Source organism: Triturus cristatus, chromosome 10, assembly GCF_964204655.1.
Source record: "Triturus cristatus chromosome 10, aTriCri1.1, whole genome shotgun sequence".
Taxonomy (NCBI): domain Eukaryota; kingdom Metazoa; phylum Chordata; class Amphibia; order Caudata; family Salamandridae; genus Triturus; species Triturus cristatus.
The window spans coordinates 1,236,608,617-1,236,630,985 of NC_140593.1; the positions used below are offsets into that span (position 1 = coordinate 1,236,608,617).

Sequence of the window (22,369 nt, forward strand, 5' to 3'; positions counted from 1 at the left end):
TTAGACATCAGCTATACACAGTTAATAATAGATGCACACGACCCAAGGCAATCCACACCGTTGCATAACAATAACTTCTCTTTATATAGGTTGTAGCACCAAAATCAATATGATCAGGCAAGTGAGTTTCGGAAATGCATTAGAAAACAGTTGCAGAAGAAAATGCATAAAAACCGTCCAGTATTTATAGTGGTGGTCAATGTAGAATATATGGTGGTAGTCTGCATCACCGTCAAACAATTTAGTATTGCAAGCAATTGGGGAAATCTGGTGACGGGCAGGAACATCAAAGACCTTCACTGTCAGTGGTAAAAGCACACAGGCTTTCGCAAGTCTTGTGCCAACAGGCATTTGGGGTCGGATTAATTTTCTACTATTTCAGAGCATTGGTCTTTGGGGTTCTAGGACCAGAGTGTAACAAGCTGTTCTCGATTACCTTGCTCAGGTACTCTGGATGTAGTGACAGGTGGAAATATCCATCACCAGGGATTACGCGCCTGCGCCTCGTCGATCCATCATCGAATTCTGTCGTGCCAAGATGGTTTCAGCCACACAGTCTATGCCACCAAACAGGAGATGGTAAATCACAGGAGTGGGGTCGTTTCCGACGTCTGTCTCAGGTGCTGTGGAGTGCCCTCTTGTTGGAGTGAGTACTGAAGTGGTCGGTGGCCGGACTGTCTTCCAACAAACCTTGTCTGTGGCAAATTAACTTGAAAGGGACCTCACAGGCTGGAGGTCGTTGGGAGAGAGGCAGGGTCTTGGAACGGCAGTAAGTGCCAGCTACCACTCTTAGAGTGCTCTTTCCACTTCGCTGTGGGTTCCCCACGTCGATGGACTTGGCTTGTGACGTGCGGGGGACTGGTTCCACCAATTAAAGGATGTGTGTGCTGCTTCTTTGTAAAAGGCAGGCAGACCTTCTGGGTTCATGGAGTACAGCTGCAGGATGAGACATCTTTGGTGCAGGAGTATGAGACAACAAGCTGGCCAGCAGCGTTGGTGCCAGATTAGGCACGTCTTCTCCTTGCTCTTAGGGATTCTTCAGTGCCCTTCTTCATGGCCAAGGCACAAAACTGTGGTCGAGGTCCGATTCAAGGTCACCAACTTGGCATACATCGAGGTCATCGAAGAACAAGAAAAAGCAGCAACATGGGTCTCGGTGTAGCTCGAAGGATGCAACGCCGTAGTCTGTGTCCCCAGTTCTCAGGCATCATTAGAAAGATGAAGAATCTCTTTATCGTGAGGTGACTCAGGCCCCGGGTCCAAGAGCGGTGACTCAACTGGCTCCAAGAGAAGCAAAACCTACTCAGTTGTCGAAGCCGACCATACCACCACCTCTGGCTCCAGGGTCTCCAGCACCAGAGTCGAATGTGCTGCCTCCTCGAGCAGCTTCAGAGACTGTAGTGCCAGATCCAGTGTGTCCTGCCTTCCCGACTCCGGGTACGAATCAATCGTGTTTTTGGAATGCGATGTTCGGCTAGTTTGTCAGAGCGACAAACCCTACTGGTGCGCCTGTTGGCCCCATCGGTCCGCTGAACTACTCCCTGGTAGCTTTGCCACCTCATTTCCCTCGAGCACCTCTTATTTATTTTATGCTAATTACTCTAGGGAGTTGGCCTCTCCAGACGCCTGAGATTTTAGATGTCAGTACAATCCCTGGAGGGGTGAGTGCCACTGGATGGATCTTACTCTGGGCTATCTGGTTCTGAACCGGCGCCGACTCAACCTCGACCACCGTCTACTACTGTTCCAGTAGACATCCTTTCAACGCCAATCCAGAAGTCACTGGTGCTGCGCCTGACGCCTCTTACTCCTGCTCCAAGGTTGAGGTCTAAAAGAGAGGCACAGAGATTAATGGAAGAGAAAAAATACCAAGAACAGCATGAAGAGGCTGATGAAGGGGAGATAGTGGATCCGGATCAGGAATTTGAAGGTCTGCAGGAGACTAGTGGCCTGGATACCTCTCCTGAATGGGAGCTCTCCTCTCCGAAAGGTGTCCCAATGCAGGAGGTGACTTATCACACTGTGATGAGGAAGGCAGTGGATCTGATGGTTTTGCCTCTTCCCACAGCAGAATTAAAATCGAACATTCCGATAGAGGTGCTCCATTCCCCTTTATCTATCTTTGAGACTTTACTCCTTTTTAACGAGGCTTTGATTGAGCCCACCTCTGATGTATAGCAGAAGTCAATAACTGATTCAGCGGTGTCCAGGTCTGTGGCAAGGAGTTATAAGGTGGCTCCGGGGGATCCTGCTGTCCTGTCCACTCATCCATCACTGGAAAGTTTGGTCATCCAGGCCTGTGCTACTTAAAGCAATCTGTAGTGTAATTCCCATCTAAAACGTGCAGATAGTCAAAACGCATGAAGCAAGCTGCGAAAAAAGCCATTCTTGTCAGCCAGAGTGGCTTTCAAATAGACAAATGCTACATGCCTTTTGTGTCGCTACATCCATGCACTGATTAACTCGGCCAGGGAGGTGCTTCCAAAACTACCAGAGGAAGTTCAGGGTCATTTTTCGGAGGTTCTAACAGATGCCCAAGCTGCGGCCCGCAGGGTCACATAGTTTAGACTGGACACTGCTGATTCGGTTGCCAGGGCGATGGGATAGTCTGTGGCGACCAGGACACAAGTTTGTTTCTCCCCTGATGTCTAGCCCACCTTGTTAGATCTGCCTTTCGACGGATCTTGTCTATTTGGGGCCAAAGCATACTCTGCGCTGCAGCACTTTGAAGACAGTAGAGTCACTGCAAGATCTTTGGGGCTCCAGTCTCAGTCCACGGGCTTCGGATATCGCAGGTTTCGTGGTTTTTGGCAGGACCTTATTCTTTGGTGCCATGCAACCGCAGGTAAATCCGCTGTACAACTCTTACAGGGGAAAGGGTCCCCCGCAGGACCGTTGTCGTCCGACACCGGACCCGGTGCAGAGTGGGGGTTTTGTGCCCCTGTTCACTCGTGGAGCCTCTCTTCAACCTGAGTGGCAACCAGACTGAGGAGGAGTACTGGGAGGGGTACGCCGGACCCGGTGCAGAGTGGGGTTTTTGTGCCCCTGTTCACTCCTGGAGCCTCTTTTCAACCTGAGTGGCAACCAGACTATGAGGAGGAGGACTTGGAGGGGTCAGGGGACCCAACTGATCAGCTAGGTTCTGACGAGGACTGGAGAGAGGAACTGGGGGATGCCAGTGGTCTTGACACTAATCCCGACCTTGGCATGTTCTCTCCTCCTACCGCGGCTATGGAGGAGGGAGCGTCGTACGCAGTGGTGTTGCGTAGGGCGGTTGAGGCGGTAATTACTCATTACTACAGAGGCTTTACTCCGCATACCATTACTTCGCAATAGTTACAAAGCATGCGATTTAACACGTAGCCTTTACTACGCAAGTTGTTACATCGCATGCATTGTCACTACACATGCGTTGTAATGGATAAACAATGGCACCCAGGAGCCCACCACCCACCCTCGAATCGAGGCCTGTTCTGCCAGCTCCGACGCAACATTCGACTCCTGGGCTCATTGCCTAAAATGAGGACTGCATGCTTGCAGAACAGTGAGAGAGACAGAGCGAGGTGAAGGTAAGGGCACGGTCTTAATCACCAATACCTCCTCCTGTTCTGCCAACTCCTACGCAACATCCGACTCCCGGGCTCCGGGATAGGGAGATCAGCCCCCCTCTTGTCATGGAGTAAGGGGGCCATGGGCGCAACAGAGTCCCGCATAGGGTTCCTCACCTACGAGGAGGACGTCAGGAGAGGTAAGCTGGGAGCGTTGTCCTAGGGGGAGGGACATGCAAGGGGTGTTTTTTTTTTTAGGTATTAAGGTAGTGTAGTTGTTTGTGTAGTGTAGAGTAGTGTTAGGTTTTAGGGTAGTGTCCGAGGGGTGTGAAGAGTAGTGTTTCAGTGTAGGGAACGGGGTGGGGTGAGGGCAGGGTCGTACTTGGGTAGTGTTGTAGGGTACTGTTAGTGTAGTGTAGGTTAGTGTTTTAGGGTTTATTGTATTGTCTGGGTGTCGTGCAGTGTAGTCTTTGGGTGTAGGGACAGGACTGGGGGTCTGTGGAGGTTTGTGCAAGGATAGTGTTTTAGGGTGTAGGGGTAGTGTTTTAGCGTGTAGGGTAGTGTTTTAGCGTGTAGGGTAGTGTTTTAGCGTGTAGGGTAGTGTTTTAGGGTGTAGGGTAGTGTTTTAGGGTGTAGGGTAGTGTTTTAGGGTGTAGGGTAGTGTTTTGGGGTAGTGTTGGGGGGTCGTGCAGTGTAGTGATAGAGTGTAGGGAGCGGTCTGGGGGAAGGGGGAGGGTCATGCCGAGGGTAGTGATTTTGGGTTTAGGGCAGTGTTGTTTGTGTAGGGTAGTGTAGTGTTTGGGGGTTTGTGTAGTGTTTGAGTTTGATCTGTGTAGGTTAGTGTATTTGTATTTACTATTTAGTGTAGTGTTTGGGTAAATATCTGTTTTCATTACTAGGCAAGTTTTTCTTCACATACATTTACACTTGCAATGTAAAGGTATGCGAACTAAAAACTTGCATAGTTATCGTAATTGCTAAGTAAAAACTTGGTAGTAAAAAGCTGCGAAGTAATGGTGTGTGTAATAACGAGTCATATTCGGCCGAGGCTCTTAACCTTGAGCTTCCTATGGTTGCGGTCAGGTCTAACCTCCTGACAGAGGTGCTTCAACCGTCTGCGGGCTCTTCGGAGCCCCTGCTGCCGTTTAATGAGGCCCTCACTGATATCCTTTTAGGCACGTGGTCCAGGCCCAATACGGGGGCTCCCGTGGACTGGATTATGGCCAGTCGCAAACCTCCTGCACCGGTCGACTTCACTTTCCTCTCCCAACACCCCACCCTGGAGAGCTTGGTAGTCCAAGCCTCCACTTCCAAAAATGCCTACCCTATCGCTCCAACGGAAAGGGAATCCAAGAAGCTGGACCACCTTGGTAAGAAAAGCTTATTTTCCGCCAGCTTAGGACTGCGGTCCGTGAACACCGCATGTCTCTTGGGTCGTTATTCCCACTCGGTGTGGGATACGGTGGCGCAGGTGCTGCCTCAGTGTCTGAAGGAGGCCCGGGCAGTGCTCTCCCACGCTGTTGCTGCTGGGAGGGATGCAGTAAAGGTTACAATACGTTGTGGGCTGGACACCGCCGACTCTCTGGGCAGAACTATTTCCACATCAGTAGTGCTTCGTCCCTACGCCTAGATGAGGTCCACTGGCTTTTCAGGAGATGTCCAGAACACCTTGATGGACATGCCCTTTGATGGCCATTGCATATTTGGCGACAAAGCAGACAATGCTCTAGAGCGTTTCAAGGACTCACGGGCTCTGGCCAAGTCCTTGGGCCTCTCCACCCACCCTGAGCAGTCTGCTTTTCGCCCCTTTCGTGGCACAGAGGAGGTGCCCCGCCTAGAGCCACAGGCCGCAGCAAGTTACTCCAACCTTCGCGCGGCTGGGGACGTGGGAACAGTCGTGGTTCCGGGGGCCAATGGGCGGGCCAGTCCACCAACCCCCCCTTCTGCAGCAGCCTCCAAACCCTCCTAATCCATCAAACGTCAGTGGTTAGGATTCGCTATCGCCTCCCCCCACTGGCGCACCATCACGTCGGACAGGTGGGTTTTGCCTATAGTCCGAAGGGGCTACTCCCTCCCCTTCAAGACTACCCTTCCAGCCATGACACTGAGATACCACCGCATGTGGGAGGATAGTCTGGCCCTTTTCCAGCAGAAAGTTACAGCTCTCTTGGCCAAGGGAGCCATCAAGCGCATTCCTGTCCCAGAAGTAGGTCGTGGTTGTTACTCACTACTTTCTGGTCTCCAAGAAGTACAAGGGCTTGCGTCCTATCTTGGACCTCAGGGACGTCCATCGCTTCCTCCGGAAGAAGTTGTTCAAAATGTTGATGCTTGCTCAGGTCTTGTCTGCCCTCGACCCGGGGAAGAGTAGTGCAGATGTTCACGGACAACACCATCGCCATGTGGTACTGCTTCAAACAGGGCGGGGTGGGTTCGTGGACCCTCTGTAAGGAAGCCCTTTGCCTCTGGATATGGCTGAAACATCAGGGCATATCCCTGGTGGTTCAACACCTGGCAGGTTCCCTGAACGCCAGGGCGGACGAACTCAGCCGCAGGTGCATGATGGATCACCAATGGTGTCTTCACTCAGAGTTTGTGCAAAGTCTCTTTCGACAGTGGGGAGAGCCTTGGTTAGATCTATTCGCCACCGAAGAGAACGCGCAATGTCAGCAATTCTGCGTGTTGGAATTTCCAAGGCGGCACTCGCTAGGCGACGCTTTTAGTCACGGGTGGAGTTGCGGTCTGTTGTATGCCTTTCCGCCTATACTATTTTCTGGCCGGAGTGCTGAAGATCAGGCGCGACCGGGCCCATGTCATTGTTGTGGCTTCGGATTGGGCACAAAGAGTGTGATATCCCGAGCTGTTCAACATGGCCGTCGATCCTCCGATCACACTGCCTCTACGGGTGGATCTCCTGTCGCAGCAGCAGGGGACGGTCCTCCACCCAAACCTGTCCAGTCTCCACCTGCTTGCGTGGAGATTGAGCGGCAGCAGTTGTCTTCTTTTTACCTGCCTCCTGAAGTCTGTGACGTAATCTTTGCAGCCAGGCATTCCTCCACCAAGACGGTATGCACCTGCTGGTGGAACAAGTTTGTGGCATGGTGCACAGCAAAGGCTGTGGATCCCCTTTCTGCCCCTCTTTCTGAGGTTCTCCTCTTTCTTCTTTCTTTGGCCCAGCAGGGCTCTGCCTTGGGCACCTTGAAAGGTTATCTTGCTGCCATCTCTGCCTTCTTGCGGCTTCCTGATCAGCCTTCTCTTTTCAAGTCCCCTGTAGTTACACGCTTTCTAAAGGGCATTACTCACACGTTCCCTCCTGTCCCTTTTGTAATGCCTCAGTGGGACTTGAATCTTGTTCTCTGCTCCCTTTGAGCCTTTTCATAATTGTCCTCTTCGTCTGCTGACGCTTAAGACTGCTTTTCTGGTAGCCATCACCTCGGCTAGACGGGTGAGTGAGCTCCAGGCTTTATCATCAAAGCCTCCTTTTCTCCCTGTTCATCCGGACAAGGTTGTCCTTCGGCCTCGTCCCTCCTTTCTTCCGAAAGTGGTGACTCCATTTCATCTTGGGCAGTCTGTCACCTTGCCCACCTTCTTTCCGCCTCCGCATCCTTCCAAAGAGGAAGAGAGGCTCCACCGTCTGGACCCAAAACGTGCGCTCTCCTTTTATCTGGACCGCACAAAGCAGTTCCGGGTGGACGACCAACTTTTCATTGGATACGTGGGTGCTAAGAAGGGGAAAGCTGTGCACTAACGGACCATCTCTCGGTGGGTCGTTTTGTGCACCAAATTTTGTTATTCCTTGGCAAAAACAGACCCTCGTGTTGGGCTGCGCGCCCATTCTACTCTGGCCACAGCGGCTTCTACTGCTTTGGGACGGGGTGTCCCTTTGCAGGACATCTGTCAGGCGGCAACTTGGGCTTCGCTACACACGTTTGCCAGGCATTATTGCCTTGACAGCCAAGTCCGGAGGGATGGCTTCTTTGGCCGTTCTGTCCTCCAGGACTTTCTGGTTTGATCTTGGTTCGCAGACCCACCACCGGGGATGGTATTGCTTGGGTATCTATTCTAAGGTGAGGAATCTAACTAACGTGTTTCTTTCAGATGAACAAGTTACTTACCTTCGGTAACGATGTGTTCGAGGCATGTGGGCTGCTGAATTCATATCTGTGCATAGATCGCCGCCTAGTGTTGGGTCCGGATGTTTGCACGTTGTTGTCCTGGAAGAGTCTTCGAAGTATCCTTGGATAGGTGACTCCTCCCATGGACTACAGTGCGCATGGGCATCCTCTCCATCCTCAGATTGTTTTTTTCCGCCATTGGGTTCGGATGTGCTATCTTAGCTCAAGTTAGGAAAAACTTTTGTCGAGGCCACAAGGCCTTTAGTTCGCGTCGGTACTGTTTATCGATCGGGTTTCGATACTTTTTGTTAGTTTACTAACTTTCAGCACCGACTTTGTTCGCATTTGCCTGTCCATCGACTCTACTTCGACGATGGAATCCAGGACGCCATTCAAAAGGTGTCCGGTATGCAATGCGAAGTACCCACACATCGACGTCCATCCGGTGTGCAACAAATGCCTTTCGCCGGACCACGACGAATCGACATGTATGGCCTGTGCCCGGTTCCGTTCAAAGAAGACTCTGCGGAATCGTCGAGCGGCGAGGCTCGAAGCGCAGCACGCGGCACCGGCCCCAGCTGACATCTTCGACGAGGCTGACGACGTCGAAGAAGTAGAAGTCTTACCCTCCAGTCCCGTTTCCGAACACGAACACGAACCCGGATCGGACGAGGCCGACGAGTCACTCTTCCACAGAGGTGAAGACGACACCGAGGTAGGAGACGACGAGGAGGCCTTAGGGGCCGAAGAGAGTAGCTCCGATGATGAACAAGGCCTACCTGTTCAGACCGAAATTTCACCAGCGCCACAGACTATGGCTCCGGTCGAGGGATCGCCTTCGGGCCTTACCCGAGACCTATCACGCAGTCCTTCGGCCCCGCCCTCGGGCCCGGCCTCGGACGTTCAGCGGCAGCCATTACCGCTTAAGCCAGCTGGTTTCCCTTCCACGAAACCGAAACCGAAAGCTGCTCAGGTTCCTACGAAACCGAAACTGAAAGTGGCGCTAGTCGGATCGAGGCCTTCAACACCTTCGACGCCAGCGCACCGGGTCGGCACCGACCGCACCAAGAGAGACTTCGGTGCCGAACTCGAGACGGGCGACATGGGAGTCGACAAACGGAAGAAGGTCATCGGCGCCGACAAACCTGCCCGGTTACCGGCGTCGACGCCACCGACACCGAGGGCCGTCCCGCCTGCTACGCCTCGCAGCACTCCCTCGACGACACCAAAACCTCACGTGTCGAAGACGTCGACGGTGATCTCCGCACCTCGACTCGATGCGCCACGGGCGCAGAAGATATCTGCAGCCGCCTCGACGACCCTGGCGGGGGCCACGACCTCTAAGGCGCCCCGAGTACGGCCTGGCGCGATGCCAGGCTGCAGATCCAAGGACGCCCTCCAGGACCCGTCGGGTTCCGGTTCGGCTCCGGCGGTTTCGTCGGTGCCGACCAGCATTACCTTCGGCTTGCCTCCACCCACAATCCCGAAGGCGTTTCAACTCAGGACACAGGTCACCAAAACTGCGGTTACACCTGTCGAGCCGTCTCCGTCACACGTCATCGACGCCGACACTGGCAGGATGATTCTCCACGGCCGAAGGATAACTTCGGAACCGCCATTGGAACCTTTCAGGATCCCGCTAAAGAGGAAGCTGCCTGTGGACTCAGAACCTCTCCTGTATGAACCCTTCTATTCACCCTACCAGGATCCACACCGGGCCTCCCCCACACGCTCCGACACGGATGCATTGGGGGACTACTTGGATGAACAAGTCCCCTACCATGTGGACACGGACCCTGATGACCAGCAGGACCCTGACCAAACTTGGGGCGACCCTGCAGACCCCAGTGCACCTCTTGATGCACAGGACACACAACTATATGGGCCAAAAACATCACCCACAGAGGATACTGCGGCGTTCAACGCTCTGATTGAACGTGCGGCAAACAACCATGATGTACAGCTTCACTCTGATATCATCGAAGATGACTTTCTAATGGACACCTTTGCATCCTCAGAAAGACATGTAAAGACTCTGCCAATGTTGAAGGGGGTCCTCAAGCCAGCCACTGACATTTTCAAGGAACCCACCAGGGCACGAGTGATAAACCCCAGGATCGATAAAAAATACAGATCAGCACCTGGGGATCCTACTTACATCAGAGGCCAATTACCACTCGACTCCATCGTTGTGGCGAATGCCCGCAAGAGGGCACACTCGCAGACAACGGGTGACGCTCCTCCCCCGGACAAAGAGTCCAAGGTGCTAGAGACCTCCGGCAAGCGAGTTGCCGCACAAGCTGCAAACATATGGCGCATAGCTAACACTCAAGCGCTCCTCGCTCGCTACGATAGAGCGCACTATGACACACTGGAGCAACTTCTTCAGCACCTCCCTGACCCCTACAAAGAAGGTGCAGAAATCCTTATCAGAGAGGGACAGCTACTCACAAATGCTGCCATTAAATGTGCACTAGACGCTGCAGACACGGCTGCCAGGGCCATCAACACTAGCGTCATCCTACGACGTCACGCCTGGCTACGTATCTCAGGATTCAAGCCTGAGGTACAAAACAATATACTTAATCAGCCCGTCAACCCCGACTTTTTGTTCGGACCTGAGGTTGACACCACCCTCGAGAAGATAAAAAAGGACACGGACACTGCAAAGTCCATGGGCGCCCTACAAACTCAGTCCTTTCGGAGCGGCTCCTTTCGTCGCCCCGGAAACAAGGGGGCAGGTAGAGGACAGGGGTCACAACAAACATATAACAAGGGTAATACGCAGACCACCTACGATAAGAACACCCGAGGTGGCTATCGTGGCTCCAGTACCAAGGGCAGAGGACGTGGCTACGGCAACACCAGGTCCTCCCCCAAGAACAAGCAGTGACGCCCTCTCCCTTCCTCCCGACCACATAACACCTGTCGGGGGAAGGCTACAACGGTTCCTGTCCACGTGGAACTCCATCACCACGGACAGGTGGGTCAAAGATATTATAAAACACGGTTACTGTCTGGAGTTAACTTCCACTCCACCCACAATACCACCAAGAAACCGTCCTATGTCCTCAGAGCACTTAACGCTCTTACAGCAAGAGGTAGAAAGTATGCTTCTAAAAGGCGCTATCGAGCTCGTACCCATCCACGAGCAGGGCACGGGGGTTTACTCCCTCTACTTCTTAATTCCAAAAAAGGACGGGTCGCTCAGGCCTATATTAGACCTGAGACCCCTGAACCAGTACATTCTTTCAGAGCACTTTCACATGCTCACTCTACAGCAAGTCCTTCCGCTTCTCAAGCAGGGAGACTTCCTAGCATCACTGGACCTCAAGGATGCGTACTTCCACATACCCATCCACCCCTCACACAAAAAATACCTCAGGTTTACTGTTCAGGGGCAGCACTATCAGTTCAAAGTTCTCCCCTTCGGCGTGACAACAGCGCCCAGGGTTTTCACGAAGTGCCTAGCTACGGTGGCAGCACACTTACGGAGGCAGCATATACACGTCTACCCCTACCTAGACGACTGGCTCGTTCAAGCGAAGTCGGCCCAGCAATGTGCAAGCCATATGTCCCGCACCATTCACCTTCTTCACAGTCTGGGATTCTCACTAAATTACTCAAAGTCCCATCTCCAGCCCGCACACGTACAACAGTACCTGGGCGCGACTATAGACACTCTGGCGGCCTCAGCTCAGCCAAGTTTAGTGAGGATCAACAGCATACAACTGCTGATCTCCAAGTTCAAACCCAATCACTCGCTTCCAGCGCGAGTGTTTATGCAGTTGATAGGCATGATGGCCTCCTGCATCTTCATAGTCCCGCACGCGAGATTACATATGCGCCCACTTCAGGAGTGCCTAGCACGTCAGTGGAATCAGGCTCAAGGACAGTTGAAAGACCTAGTGTTGGTGAGCGGTCGGGCATACAACTCTCTGCATTGGTGGAATCCACAAAACCTTTGCAAGGGCCGACCGTTCCAAGAGCCTGTTCCACAAATAGTACTGACAGCGGACGCGTCTCTCCAGGGATGGGGAGCTCATGTACTACACTACACAGTGCAGGGACTATGGACGACACAACAGAAGAAGATGCACATCAACCTTCTGGAACTGATGGCAATCTTCCTGGCCATGAAGGCTTTCAAAGTACATCTGTGCAACAAGGTCGTGTTGATCCGGACGGACAACATGACCGCAATGTACTACATACAGAAACAGGGAGGGACACACTCTCCACAGTTGTCTCATCTGGCTCAGAGCATGTGGAAGTGGGCCATTCAGAGGAACATGTTCCTCATGGCGGAACACCTCCCCGGCAAGGACAACCAGATGGCGGATCTGCTCAGCAGACACAGCCACCAGATGCACGAGTGGGAGTTACACCCATCAGTACTCCAACCGTACTTCCAGCAGTGGGGTCACCCAGAGATAGACCTATTCGCGACAAGCGAAAACGCAAAATGCCAAAGCTTCGCCGCCAGATTCCCACATCCGCAGTCGCAGGGCAATGCGATATGGATGAACTGGTCCGGCAGATTTGCGTACGCTTTTCCCCCAGCACCGTTGATACCGCTGGTGGCTCGCAAACTCCGACAACACTCCCTGACACTCGTCCTAGTTGCTCCCACGTGGGCACGCCAGCCGTGGTACACCACCTTCCTCGAACTTTCCGTGGTACCGCATCAAAGGCTGCGGATCAAACCCGCGCATTTGACGCAGAACCATGGAGAGGTTCAGCACCCAGATCCGCAACAGCTGAACCTGGCGATCTGGCTCCTGAAGTCCTAGAGTTTGGCTATCTCAATCTGCCACCTGACTGCATGGACATCATCAAGGAGGCCAGGAGACCCACTACAAGAGCTTGCTATGCAGCCAAATGGAAAAGGTTCGTCATTTATTGCGGTAATAATGACATTAACCCGCTGGACGCATCCATCCACGACATCATATGTTACCTCTTACACCTATACCGATGCAATCTGGCGTACACCTCTATACGTGTCCATTTGACCGCAATATCAGCCTATCTGCAAACCAGGCAGCACCTCTCTCTATTCAGAGTGCCTGCCATCAAAGCATTCTTGGAAGGACTCAAACGAGTCATTCCACCTAGTCACCCACCGGCTCCAATGTGGAACCTCAACTTGGTCCTCACACGCCTGATGGGTCCACCCTTTGAACCTCTACACTCATGCGAGATTCAATTCCTTACCTGGAAAGTAGCCTTCCTGGTAGCGATCACTTCCCTAAGAAGAGTTAGTGAACTCCAGGCACTAACCGTTCAAGAGCCATTTATTCAGGTTCACGCCAACAGGGTCGTACTACGTACCAACCCCAAATTCATGCCCAAAGTAATATCGCAGTTCCACATGAACCAGACTATTGAACTGCCCGTTTTCTTCCAAAACCCACAAACTGTTGCAGAGCGGGCATTACATACACTAGATGTACGGAGGGCCCTCATGTACTACATCGACAGGACTAAACCCTTCAGGAAGACAAAACAACTATTCGTTGCCTTTGCCCCACACCACAAAGGTAACGCCATCTCCAAAGCAGGGATAGCCAGATGGATAGTTAAGTGTATTCAAATCTGTTATCAAAAGGCAAAACGCACATTAACTATTCCACCACGAGCCCACTCAACACGCAAGTTGGGGGCTTCCATGGCCTTCCTAGGAAATATTCCCCTGCATGATATATGCAGAGCAGCCACATGGTCCACTACACACACATTTACAAAACACTATTGCGTAGATGTGCAGTCAAAACAGCAGGCAGCTGTAGGACAGGCTGTTCTCAAAACACTTTTTCAGACCGCTGCAGCTGGCACGGGTAGCCGCCGCCAATAGAGGGCACTGCTATGTATTCTATGCACAGATATGAATTCAGCAGCCCACATGCCTCGAACTGAATATGCTACTTACCAGTATGCATCTGTTCTTGGCATGTAGGGCTGCTGACATTCATATCGCCCTCCCTCCTCCCCGGCGCCTGTCGCAGCTGCAGCTCTCAGAATTATTGCAAGCATGGTCATCACTTTCTGTATCTACTCCATCACTGCCACAATGGCGAAAAACAATCTGAGGATGGAGAGGATGCCCATGCGCACTGTAGTCCATGGGAGGAGTCACCTATCCAAGGATACTTCGAAGACTCTTCCAGGACAACAACGTGCAAACATCCGGACCCAACACTAGGCGGCGATCTATGCACAGATATGAATGTCAGCAGCCCTACATGCCAAGAACAGATGCATACTGGTAAGTAGCATATTCAATCTGTAAGAAACATTAGTTAGATTCCTCACCGACCCACCCATCCTCCCCGTTCTGCGAACTGACATCTAGGGTTAAGGTTATCCTTTTCAGGCCCCTAGATTTTATTTTTGGCACCAGTGTCGGTCTCTTGCATGGCTCTGCGTTCCTGGCGCGGAAAGCTGTGTACAAGAACTGACGTCAGCGCGCGAGGGCGGCGTCTAAGTACTCTGACGTCATCCCGGCGCACGACGACGGACGCGGAGCCGCATACGACGCCTAGCGACGCACAAGGGGTATTGCTGACGAAAAAATCTTCCGGATCCAGTCTGACGCCTGGGGATATTCTAAGGTGAGGAATCTAACTAATGTTTCCTACAGATACATCGTTACCGAAGGTAAGTAACTTGTTCTTCACTGCCCTTGAGAGCTGTGTGTCTGTCGGAGACATCTGCCAGGCTGCTACATGAGTGTGAGAAGTTGGCCTGATGTATGATGTCACTAGTTCTAGTGTACACCTTATATCAGTCCAAATACCCTTATGGTGATTGGTTGTAAAGTCAACCTTGTAGACCAGCTATCCTAGTGGTAGCATGGACAAGAGCAGTCTTAGGCTAAACTCTGAATGGCATGTGAAGCCAGCTGTGATACCATATATAATCCCTTGAATACCAAGTGAAAGGACACCACAACAGATATATATATAAAATAAAGTGTATTTATTCTAGTCAAACCCTCAGCACTCTTTATGAGATTAGAGGTAAGTACAACACAGTCTTATTTATGCATACATTAAGTCACACAGGTAAGTAATACAGTTAGGCCCTAGGGGCCACGCAAACCATATACTAAGTAAGTGGTATAAGGACCACTGTCACGGAAATAGGATAGGCCTAGGCCTAGGGAATCGCTGGGGCTACACTATACTACCAAAGGTTAGGAAGTGGAAGGCCCACGGGTTCAGGTGCAGAGTGGAAACACTCACGCGTAATGCGTAAAAGTCAATAGCAATAGTACAGTTTAGAATTAAATAGATTTAGGACACTTCCGGAGTAGCTAGGAAGTCGAGACTGGAAAACTAGACACTAGGATAGTCACTATCCTGATGAGCACCGGAGTACCCAAGTTACCTAGCCCACAGGCTGCGGGTGCATAGGGGTGAAGTTGCGTCGGGTTTCGTCGTCGACTCCTATGGATGCCTGAAGAAAGATGCTGACAGGCAGTCAGTGAAGAGTGTCCGGTGGATCCCAAGGCTGGGATCAAGAAGAGAGACCACCTGCAAGCAGAAGGGACAGAGTCAAGGTCACTAGCCAGTGACCACGTGGAACCAGGAAGGAACCAGGCGGTGTCGTGAAGATTGCAGGTGAAGGTGAAGCTTGTCGCTGCAGCCACGAGGACCAGAGGACGACCAGGACCAGGAGGCGAGCTGTCCCACGAAGGCTCTTGCTGTCGGCGGCGTCGAAGCTGGACTAGGACTCACCAAGCCTTGGCAAGCGGAACCCACGCAGAACGAAGGACTTGCTTCTGGTGCAGACCAGGAAGGTCTGGGATGCTTCTCTTTTTCAAAGGAGCAGGAGCCAGTCTGGAGGAGCCAAACCAGCGCTGAAGATTACGGGGTGCGTCGTCACAAAGGCCACTAGCCAGCGGGCAAGCAACCGGACATACGCGGCAAGCAGGAAAATGCAGAAGGGCCCCACGCAGGACTCGTGGAGTGTGGGGGGCTGATCTTCGGTGCAGATGATGCTTGGGGTTGGGGCTTCTCAATCCCCGGTGCACAACTTCGAGGGTGCCTCAGAAGCTGCGCTTGAAGTTACTAGCCACTTTTCCCAGGTAGCCGGTCCCACGTCGCTCGTCGCCTCCACGGATCTCAGCTCTGCTGTGAATGTGGATCAGGGTCGGAGAAGTCTGGAAGTCAAGGCTCTGGTCGGGCTCTGCAGTCGGTTCCTCGTAGAACTTGGGCAAAGCAAAGGGTAGTCTCTTGATGGTGCCTGTTTGCACAGGGTAGCCACTCCTTGGCCACAAGGGAGATTCTTCAGTCTTCTTCTTTCGTCGAATGTCGAAGGTGCAGAGTTTCTGTTCAAGTTTGCAGGTTCAGGATAATCTAAAGTCTTGAGGCCCAACTCCTACTCTTATACTAATCTGGGGGGCTGGGATACCTGCTAGGTCACGCCTTATGGGTGGGACCTGGGAGGGGGGTGGTTACACCCCCTTCCCTTTGTCCAGTTTCGCGCCAGGACTGGGGCTGGTGTGCCCCAGCACCGGTTTGAACTGGACTATGCATGGGACACCTTGTGTGCCCCAGGCATGTCTCATTCCTTTCAGCCCTCCCTGCCCCAATACACTAAAGTCTGTCTGGGGAGGTGCTAGCACCTCCCCAAGCAGGAAACCTATTGTCCAAGCCTCCCTTGCCGGGATCACTCCCAGCAGCAGGAGGTCAGACTTGTGTCTGTGGCAGCAACATCCATTTTGTGATGCTGAGGCTTTGGTTAGAGTTAAACAGCAAAGTAGGATTTTAACATGTCTCTCCCTCTAGAAGGGAGGAATAATATCCTAATCACCAGAAATGGTATGGGGGTATTATTCCAAAGTGTTAGACACCTTACACGACATGTTTTGATAAAGCCAAACCATAGTTACCATAACCGTTTAAGATTATAAGGCACTTTAAGAGTATATGGTAGGCTATATCATAGAACAGCTATAAGGACATGGTTCCGAAAGCTGCAGACGGGCTCAGCTCATGCTAGAGCACCATCTCACATGTTACCAAGCACTCTGCCTCCAGGATTGTTAAGGCCTGCCATAGGAGTGACTGATAGGTACACATGTGTCTATATATAAGGGTAGATATAGGCATACTATATCTAAGCAAGGGGTGATTACACGACCTTGCCCCAGCTGAGTGATCAGCCAGTTGTGTCTGATTGGAAGGCCAGACCAGGGGTGGCATAATACATGCTGCAGCCCCTGGGAGGCCTAGGGTACACCTATGCCCTGGGTACCATGGGTACACTGTACAGGGTCCAATAAGGTGATCCTTACCAATTGGGAATGTACCTAGGGTACATGGAGTCCATTTTAAAGAGAGAGCAGACAGCCTGAGACCCTGAATGGCAGGATCTCAGGCCAACTAAGTCGAAAAGCCAGCTAGACACTAGGCAAAAAGTTGGGGGTAACCATAGTCAGATATCCACCTTCCTACAATGAGCATCCCTCGTTCTCAAAGCACTATTGTATGTAAAGCCAGGTCCTGGGAGATACACTTGACCCATCTGTCCCGCAGGAATTGCCATCAAACATCTCCAGATCCAGTCGAGCGCCTGGAGAAATACACAAGGTGACCAATCTGCAGTTACTCTATCAGAAATGGCATTGCCGAAGGGAAGTAATATTTTCTCATTTATGTAGGAGTCTGACTTCGAATGCTGAAGATGTTTTGGTACCTGTGATTAGGGTTCTTTGGTATTCTTTTTTCGAGAGCTGCATTTGAGCGTCCGCAAAGCAGGTTTCTAGCAGAGTCTGCATGTGTATGTATTATAAAGCGAAATGTCTGTTTCTGCAAAGCTTTGTGTCCCCCCCCTCCCCCCTAATTGGCTATATAGTAATACCATATCTCAAAACTAAATGAATTCTCTGAATTAAAATGTTAAACTTTATCGAAGTGCCCTAACCCTACAAAAGCTGTTTCAAAAATAATTGTAAAACATGAAAATAATGAAGCTCTGCACTTGGGTGGGTGACTGCTGTTCTAAACCTATTGCCTTACTTTCTGAACAGTACCTCTTTACTTACTACTGTAGTTGTGTACCACAGTCCGTGTCAACTTCATGTACTTAATTGGCCATAAGTCTGGTTTTTGTTACTTTAAAAAAGATTCAAAAGTTGAAAGCATCCATGACTCACTTACCTATTTATGTTCTGTTAGATTCCACTCCTGCCATCCCAGCTCCAGAGGGAACTGCGACTGAAAAAGACCTTGCTGCAGAAGAAGTCAAACTAAGCGACATCGTGATTCAAGGCCTCTCTGAAGAAATGGTGACTGTCCTTATCCGGTCGTGTGTCAGTATGCTGGGTGTACCTGTGGATCCGGACACCTTGCATGCCACGCTAAGGCTGTGCTTACGCCTCACTCGAGACCACAAGTATGCAATGATGTTTGCTGAACTGAAAAGCACCCGCATGATCTTGAACTTGACCCAGAACTCTGGTTTCAATGGCTTCACGCCGCTGGTAACTCTGCTTTTCCGGCATATCATTGAGGATCCCTGTACGCTGCAGCACACCATGGAGAAGGTATGCCGTGCGATTGTTTCCATTGTTTTTAGCCTTAATGCAAGTGACCTTTCCAAAATTGATGAAGAAAGTTAACATTTTTGTCCAAATTCTTATCCAGATTTTTAATCAGACATTCAGTAATGCTACTTTTCTGCTGGTATTTAAAAACAAAACTGCTGAGATTTTGAAGCTTGTTTGGTGCATGTGTTGTAGATACATACGCAAGTTTTTCTCTTCGAATTCTTTCAAGTCGTGAGGTATATGCAGACTCCTTCGCCTTTGGGTTCGGATATGTACTACCAGGGCTCTGAGTGATATGTTCCTAACAGTCTCGTTCAAGCCCATCTGGTCAATTTAACCATAATACTTGAGCGAGGGCTTCAAAGGCGAGGTTATGCTTTGTCACCCATGTTGCTTGGTGACATTTCCTGGAGATTGGAAACAATCAGCTTCTAACAGTCATGACCTTGGGCAATCTTTGGGGGCATATTCCTCGTTTGGTTGACTACTTCCTGAAGAACTGCTTTTCAGAGAATGCACCTAGTGTGATGGAACAGCTGCCCTTCCAGCACTGCCCTCAGTGCCACGCAAAATTCTAGTTTGTTCACCGGCAAAAGGTATGTAGCCTCTTTACCCCTCCATCCCACTCTGCCACCGACCCATGACTACATTGTGTGTGAGGACAGCCTGACTTCCTGTTTCAACAAAGCTCTTGGGTATTTCGACAGTAGAGAAAGTGGGCAAATCAGAGGATGCAGCATCAAGCCTCTGATGCCAACGGCATCTTGGGAAACATCCCTTGCCCTCTGGCAAAGAGGGCTTAGATGCTGTTTCTTGGGGCATCCAGCCATCGCCTAGCCCAGAGGCAATCTTTTTTTTGTGAGTCCGACCCAAAGGAAGACTACCAGGAGGCTCATCTCTGCTCTGTGTTTTCCAGGTCCTGATCCAGGATCTCAGCAACTACCAGGAGTATGTTAGTCACAGAAGCATGCACCAGCCCTCCTAAATGGCCTTAAATTGTGGCAGAGCACTTCACCAAGGGGGTCGGGTATCGAACCCATCAACTAAAAGAGAATCTTCCAGACATCCACTGCCCTTTGACCCTGGACAGCACCTTCCAAAAGCCTTGGAGCCTGCAATTCTCTTAACATGCGCCAACCCTTCATGGTAGTAGAGTTTGAAAATACTTCATAGGTGTTCAAGGTCGAATGCCCTGACGACAGTAAGACCAGACTCTACTTGGAAGCAGCCATCGGCACTTAAGACACTGTACACGTTGAGGGCACTATCTGTGTCAAAGCTGCCTTTAACGGCTGACTCCTAGGACTCTGATAAACCCATCCTTCTACTCAGGAGGAGTTATACCTGAGGCAGAAACAACTGTTAATCCATCCCCAGATGCGGAAGATCGCCACAAGACTGCCTCCTAAACCCACGGAGATGGAGGAAACTGACTTTCGAGGAAGTGCTAGCTTTGGAGACTTCCACAGGTCCTCAGCATAAAAGATGCAGAGACAGGGACACCAGCCCCCTTATACATGTGCCTCCTTTTCCTCCTCCTCTTCCATCACTACCATGTTCTCCACTGCCACCTCCATCACAACATCAACATTCGTTAGAGGGGTCCCCATCCGCTTCCCACAGAAAATGTAGCCCCTTCCACCCCACATACTCTGATAAGCCGTTCAGTTTGGTTCTCCAACAACCAGTCGGACGAATGATGCCTAACCCTGGGAGATACTGACCTGGATCACTATCTGGTAAGGGCATCACCTCGAGAGGACACCACACGGTACCACCTTTCACAAAGAGGATATGCATGTCCTCCCTGACAAGGGTAGTTTCTTTGTGGTGACATTGTTGAGGTCAGAGAGGACAACACTTGTCCTCCCTATGCTAAAAGGGGTATGTTGAAATCAGCCATAGACACCTTCAAGGAACCCATCATGCGGAGGGTGGGCAAGGGACACCGAGGAAATATCAGTCACTCTGACTTGGGTTGCTTGTGTTCCGTTTCAGAGAGGAGCTGACTTGGCAGTTTGGACTGGACTTTGTCCGTTGGAGCAGGATCAAGAGGGATTTGCATATGGCTGGTTTTGCAGCGTGAATCTTTCTGGATTCACTATGCTGTGCATTATTCCGCGATCTTGTGGTTGGGTCCGGATTCGTAGTCTTTTCTTTGTTTTTTGTTTTTTTGTAGCCCAGGTGGGCGGCGACGACCCACCATTTGGTGCTCCTCCCGTGACGTTGTCGTGCTTCCTGCGGAAGTCACACCTTTGGGGCGCCATCTTCAGATTCTTTTTTCCGCCGTTGGGTCTGGATCGTCATCGGGAAGCTCCAGAGTTACAATCGAAGGAAGAAGAAAGAAAAGCGAGTTTCGTCGATAACTACTACGAAGAATTCACAGGAAAGGAATAGATTACATCAGGAGCGCGAAGAAAGGAAGTTTTCGACTTTTTCTTCGACGCCAAAGGAGAATGCGCACTCAGAGGCCCTGAGCGCAATGGACAAGACGCCATTCAAGTTCTGCCCCAACTGCCACCACAAGTTCGCGCAGAAGGACCAGCATCCGGTCTGCAACCTCTGCCTACCGGTCGACCACCAGAGTAAGGACTGCAACGCCTGCTCAGCCTTCGCGCCGAAGACGCTCCGGGTGAGAGATCGGCAGAGAAGAGCCAACGCCAGCATGGATGGCAAGGGTAAGGCCCCGTCGCTCTACGATCTGGGCCTATCCACGGACGATGAGGACAACGTCGCCGAGGGACCCGAAAACTTCACGGTCGTAGAGACCGACAAGAAAAATGAAGACTAGGTAAGAGAATCGTCGAGCTCAAAACAGAAAATACCTCAAACCCGAGGGTGACTCGAGAAAATCAGAGTCCAAGTCCTCGAAGGGAGCCCCGGCGCCGAAAATTTCGACGACCAAGGGGGGAACCATGGACAAGAGGCCGAGCGGATCCTTCGAGAAGGACTCCCTGGTGCCGAAAGACGCTGAAAGGCAAGGATCGTCGAAGTCAACCCAGGAAACGGGTCGCTCGACGCAGAAAGAGTGGTCGACGCCGACGCAAGTTCCGTCGAAAAGGGCCGCGGTCGACGCCGAAAGCATCTCCGAGATGGAGAAAAAGAAGAGGCGGCTCGAGGCCGAAATGGAGATCATCCTTCAAAGGAAGGAGTTCGACGCCAAGATGAAGTAATTCAGGATTCCAACGGCTCCACTGACGAACGTAGTCTAAGTCGAGGACGTTTTCGACACCGAGGGGCTAACAAGAGATCTCGAAGAGGAAAACGAGACCTACTATGAAGGCGATGCCGAGGAAGAAGACCAGCAGTCGTTCTACAGCTCGGCGCCATCTACCAGCCACGACATCGAATGGCACGATCTCGACACCGAAAACCCGGAGGAGCCCGTGGACACGTATCCTTCGAGGCCTTCGCCACCCGACGACATCTGGGTGTACAACATGGTGGTTAGGAGCGCAGCGACAGCCTTCGGCGTCAAACTCGACGAAGAGAAGCCGAAAGCAGATTTCCTCCTCGAGACCCTGCTCCCCATCCAGACGAGGAGCCAATTCCTCCCCATGCTACAAAGTGTGATGAATCAGGGGAGAGAAGCCTTCAAGGAACCAGCGACCTGCCGTTCGATCACGCCCAGGACGGAGAAGAAGTATAAGCACTCTTCTCTGGACCCCCCTTACATCAAGGGTAGCATCACCGCCGACTCCATCATAGCTTCGACGGCCAGGAGAAGGGCCAACGTACCAGCAACTTCGGGGCCACCACCTGATAAAGAAAGCAGGAGGATAGACCTCACAGGAAGAAAGGTCGAGCGGAACGCCGCAATGCACTGGCGCATGGCGAATTCCAATGCACTTCTCAATAGGCACCAGTACCAACACTGGGACGAGATGGGGGAGCTAGTAAAGCACCTCCCCGAAGAATACCGCCAGAGAGCCTCGCACCTGGTAGACGAGGGTAAGAACATCGCCAACTCTTGTATAAAGATGGCGTTGGACGGGGCAGAGACTTCAGCAAGACTAATGGCCATAGGGGTCACCGAGAGAAGGCATGCATGGCTAAGAATCTCGGGATTCAAGCCGGAGGTGCAGAACAACATCCTTGGCACCCCCTTCAACGGAGAGACACTGTTCGGAGCAACAGTAGACGAGAAACTC

At 51.6% G+C, this 22,369-nt stretch overlaps 1 protein-coding gene across 5 annotated transcripts in view; it reads left to right on the plus strand.

The window, feature by feature from the left end:
• The window catches only part of HUWE1 (HECT, UBA and WWE domain containing E3 ubiquitin protein ligase 1), a 1,878,220-nt gene that overhangs the window by 825,530 nt on the left and 1,030,321 nt on the right, over positions 1–22,369 (plus strand). For all 5 annotated transcript variants that reach the window (XM_085629865.1, XM_085629862.1, XM_085629866.1 and 2 more), the window contains one exon: positions 17,848–18,215. In XM_085629865.1, the coding sequence (XP_085485991.1) occupies positions 17,848–18,215 (368 nt within the window). The remainder of the gene's footprint in view (positions 1–17,847; positions 18,216–22,369) is intronic.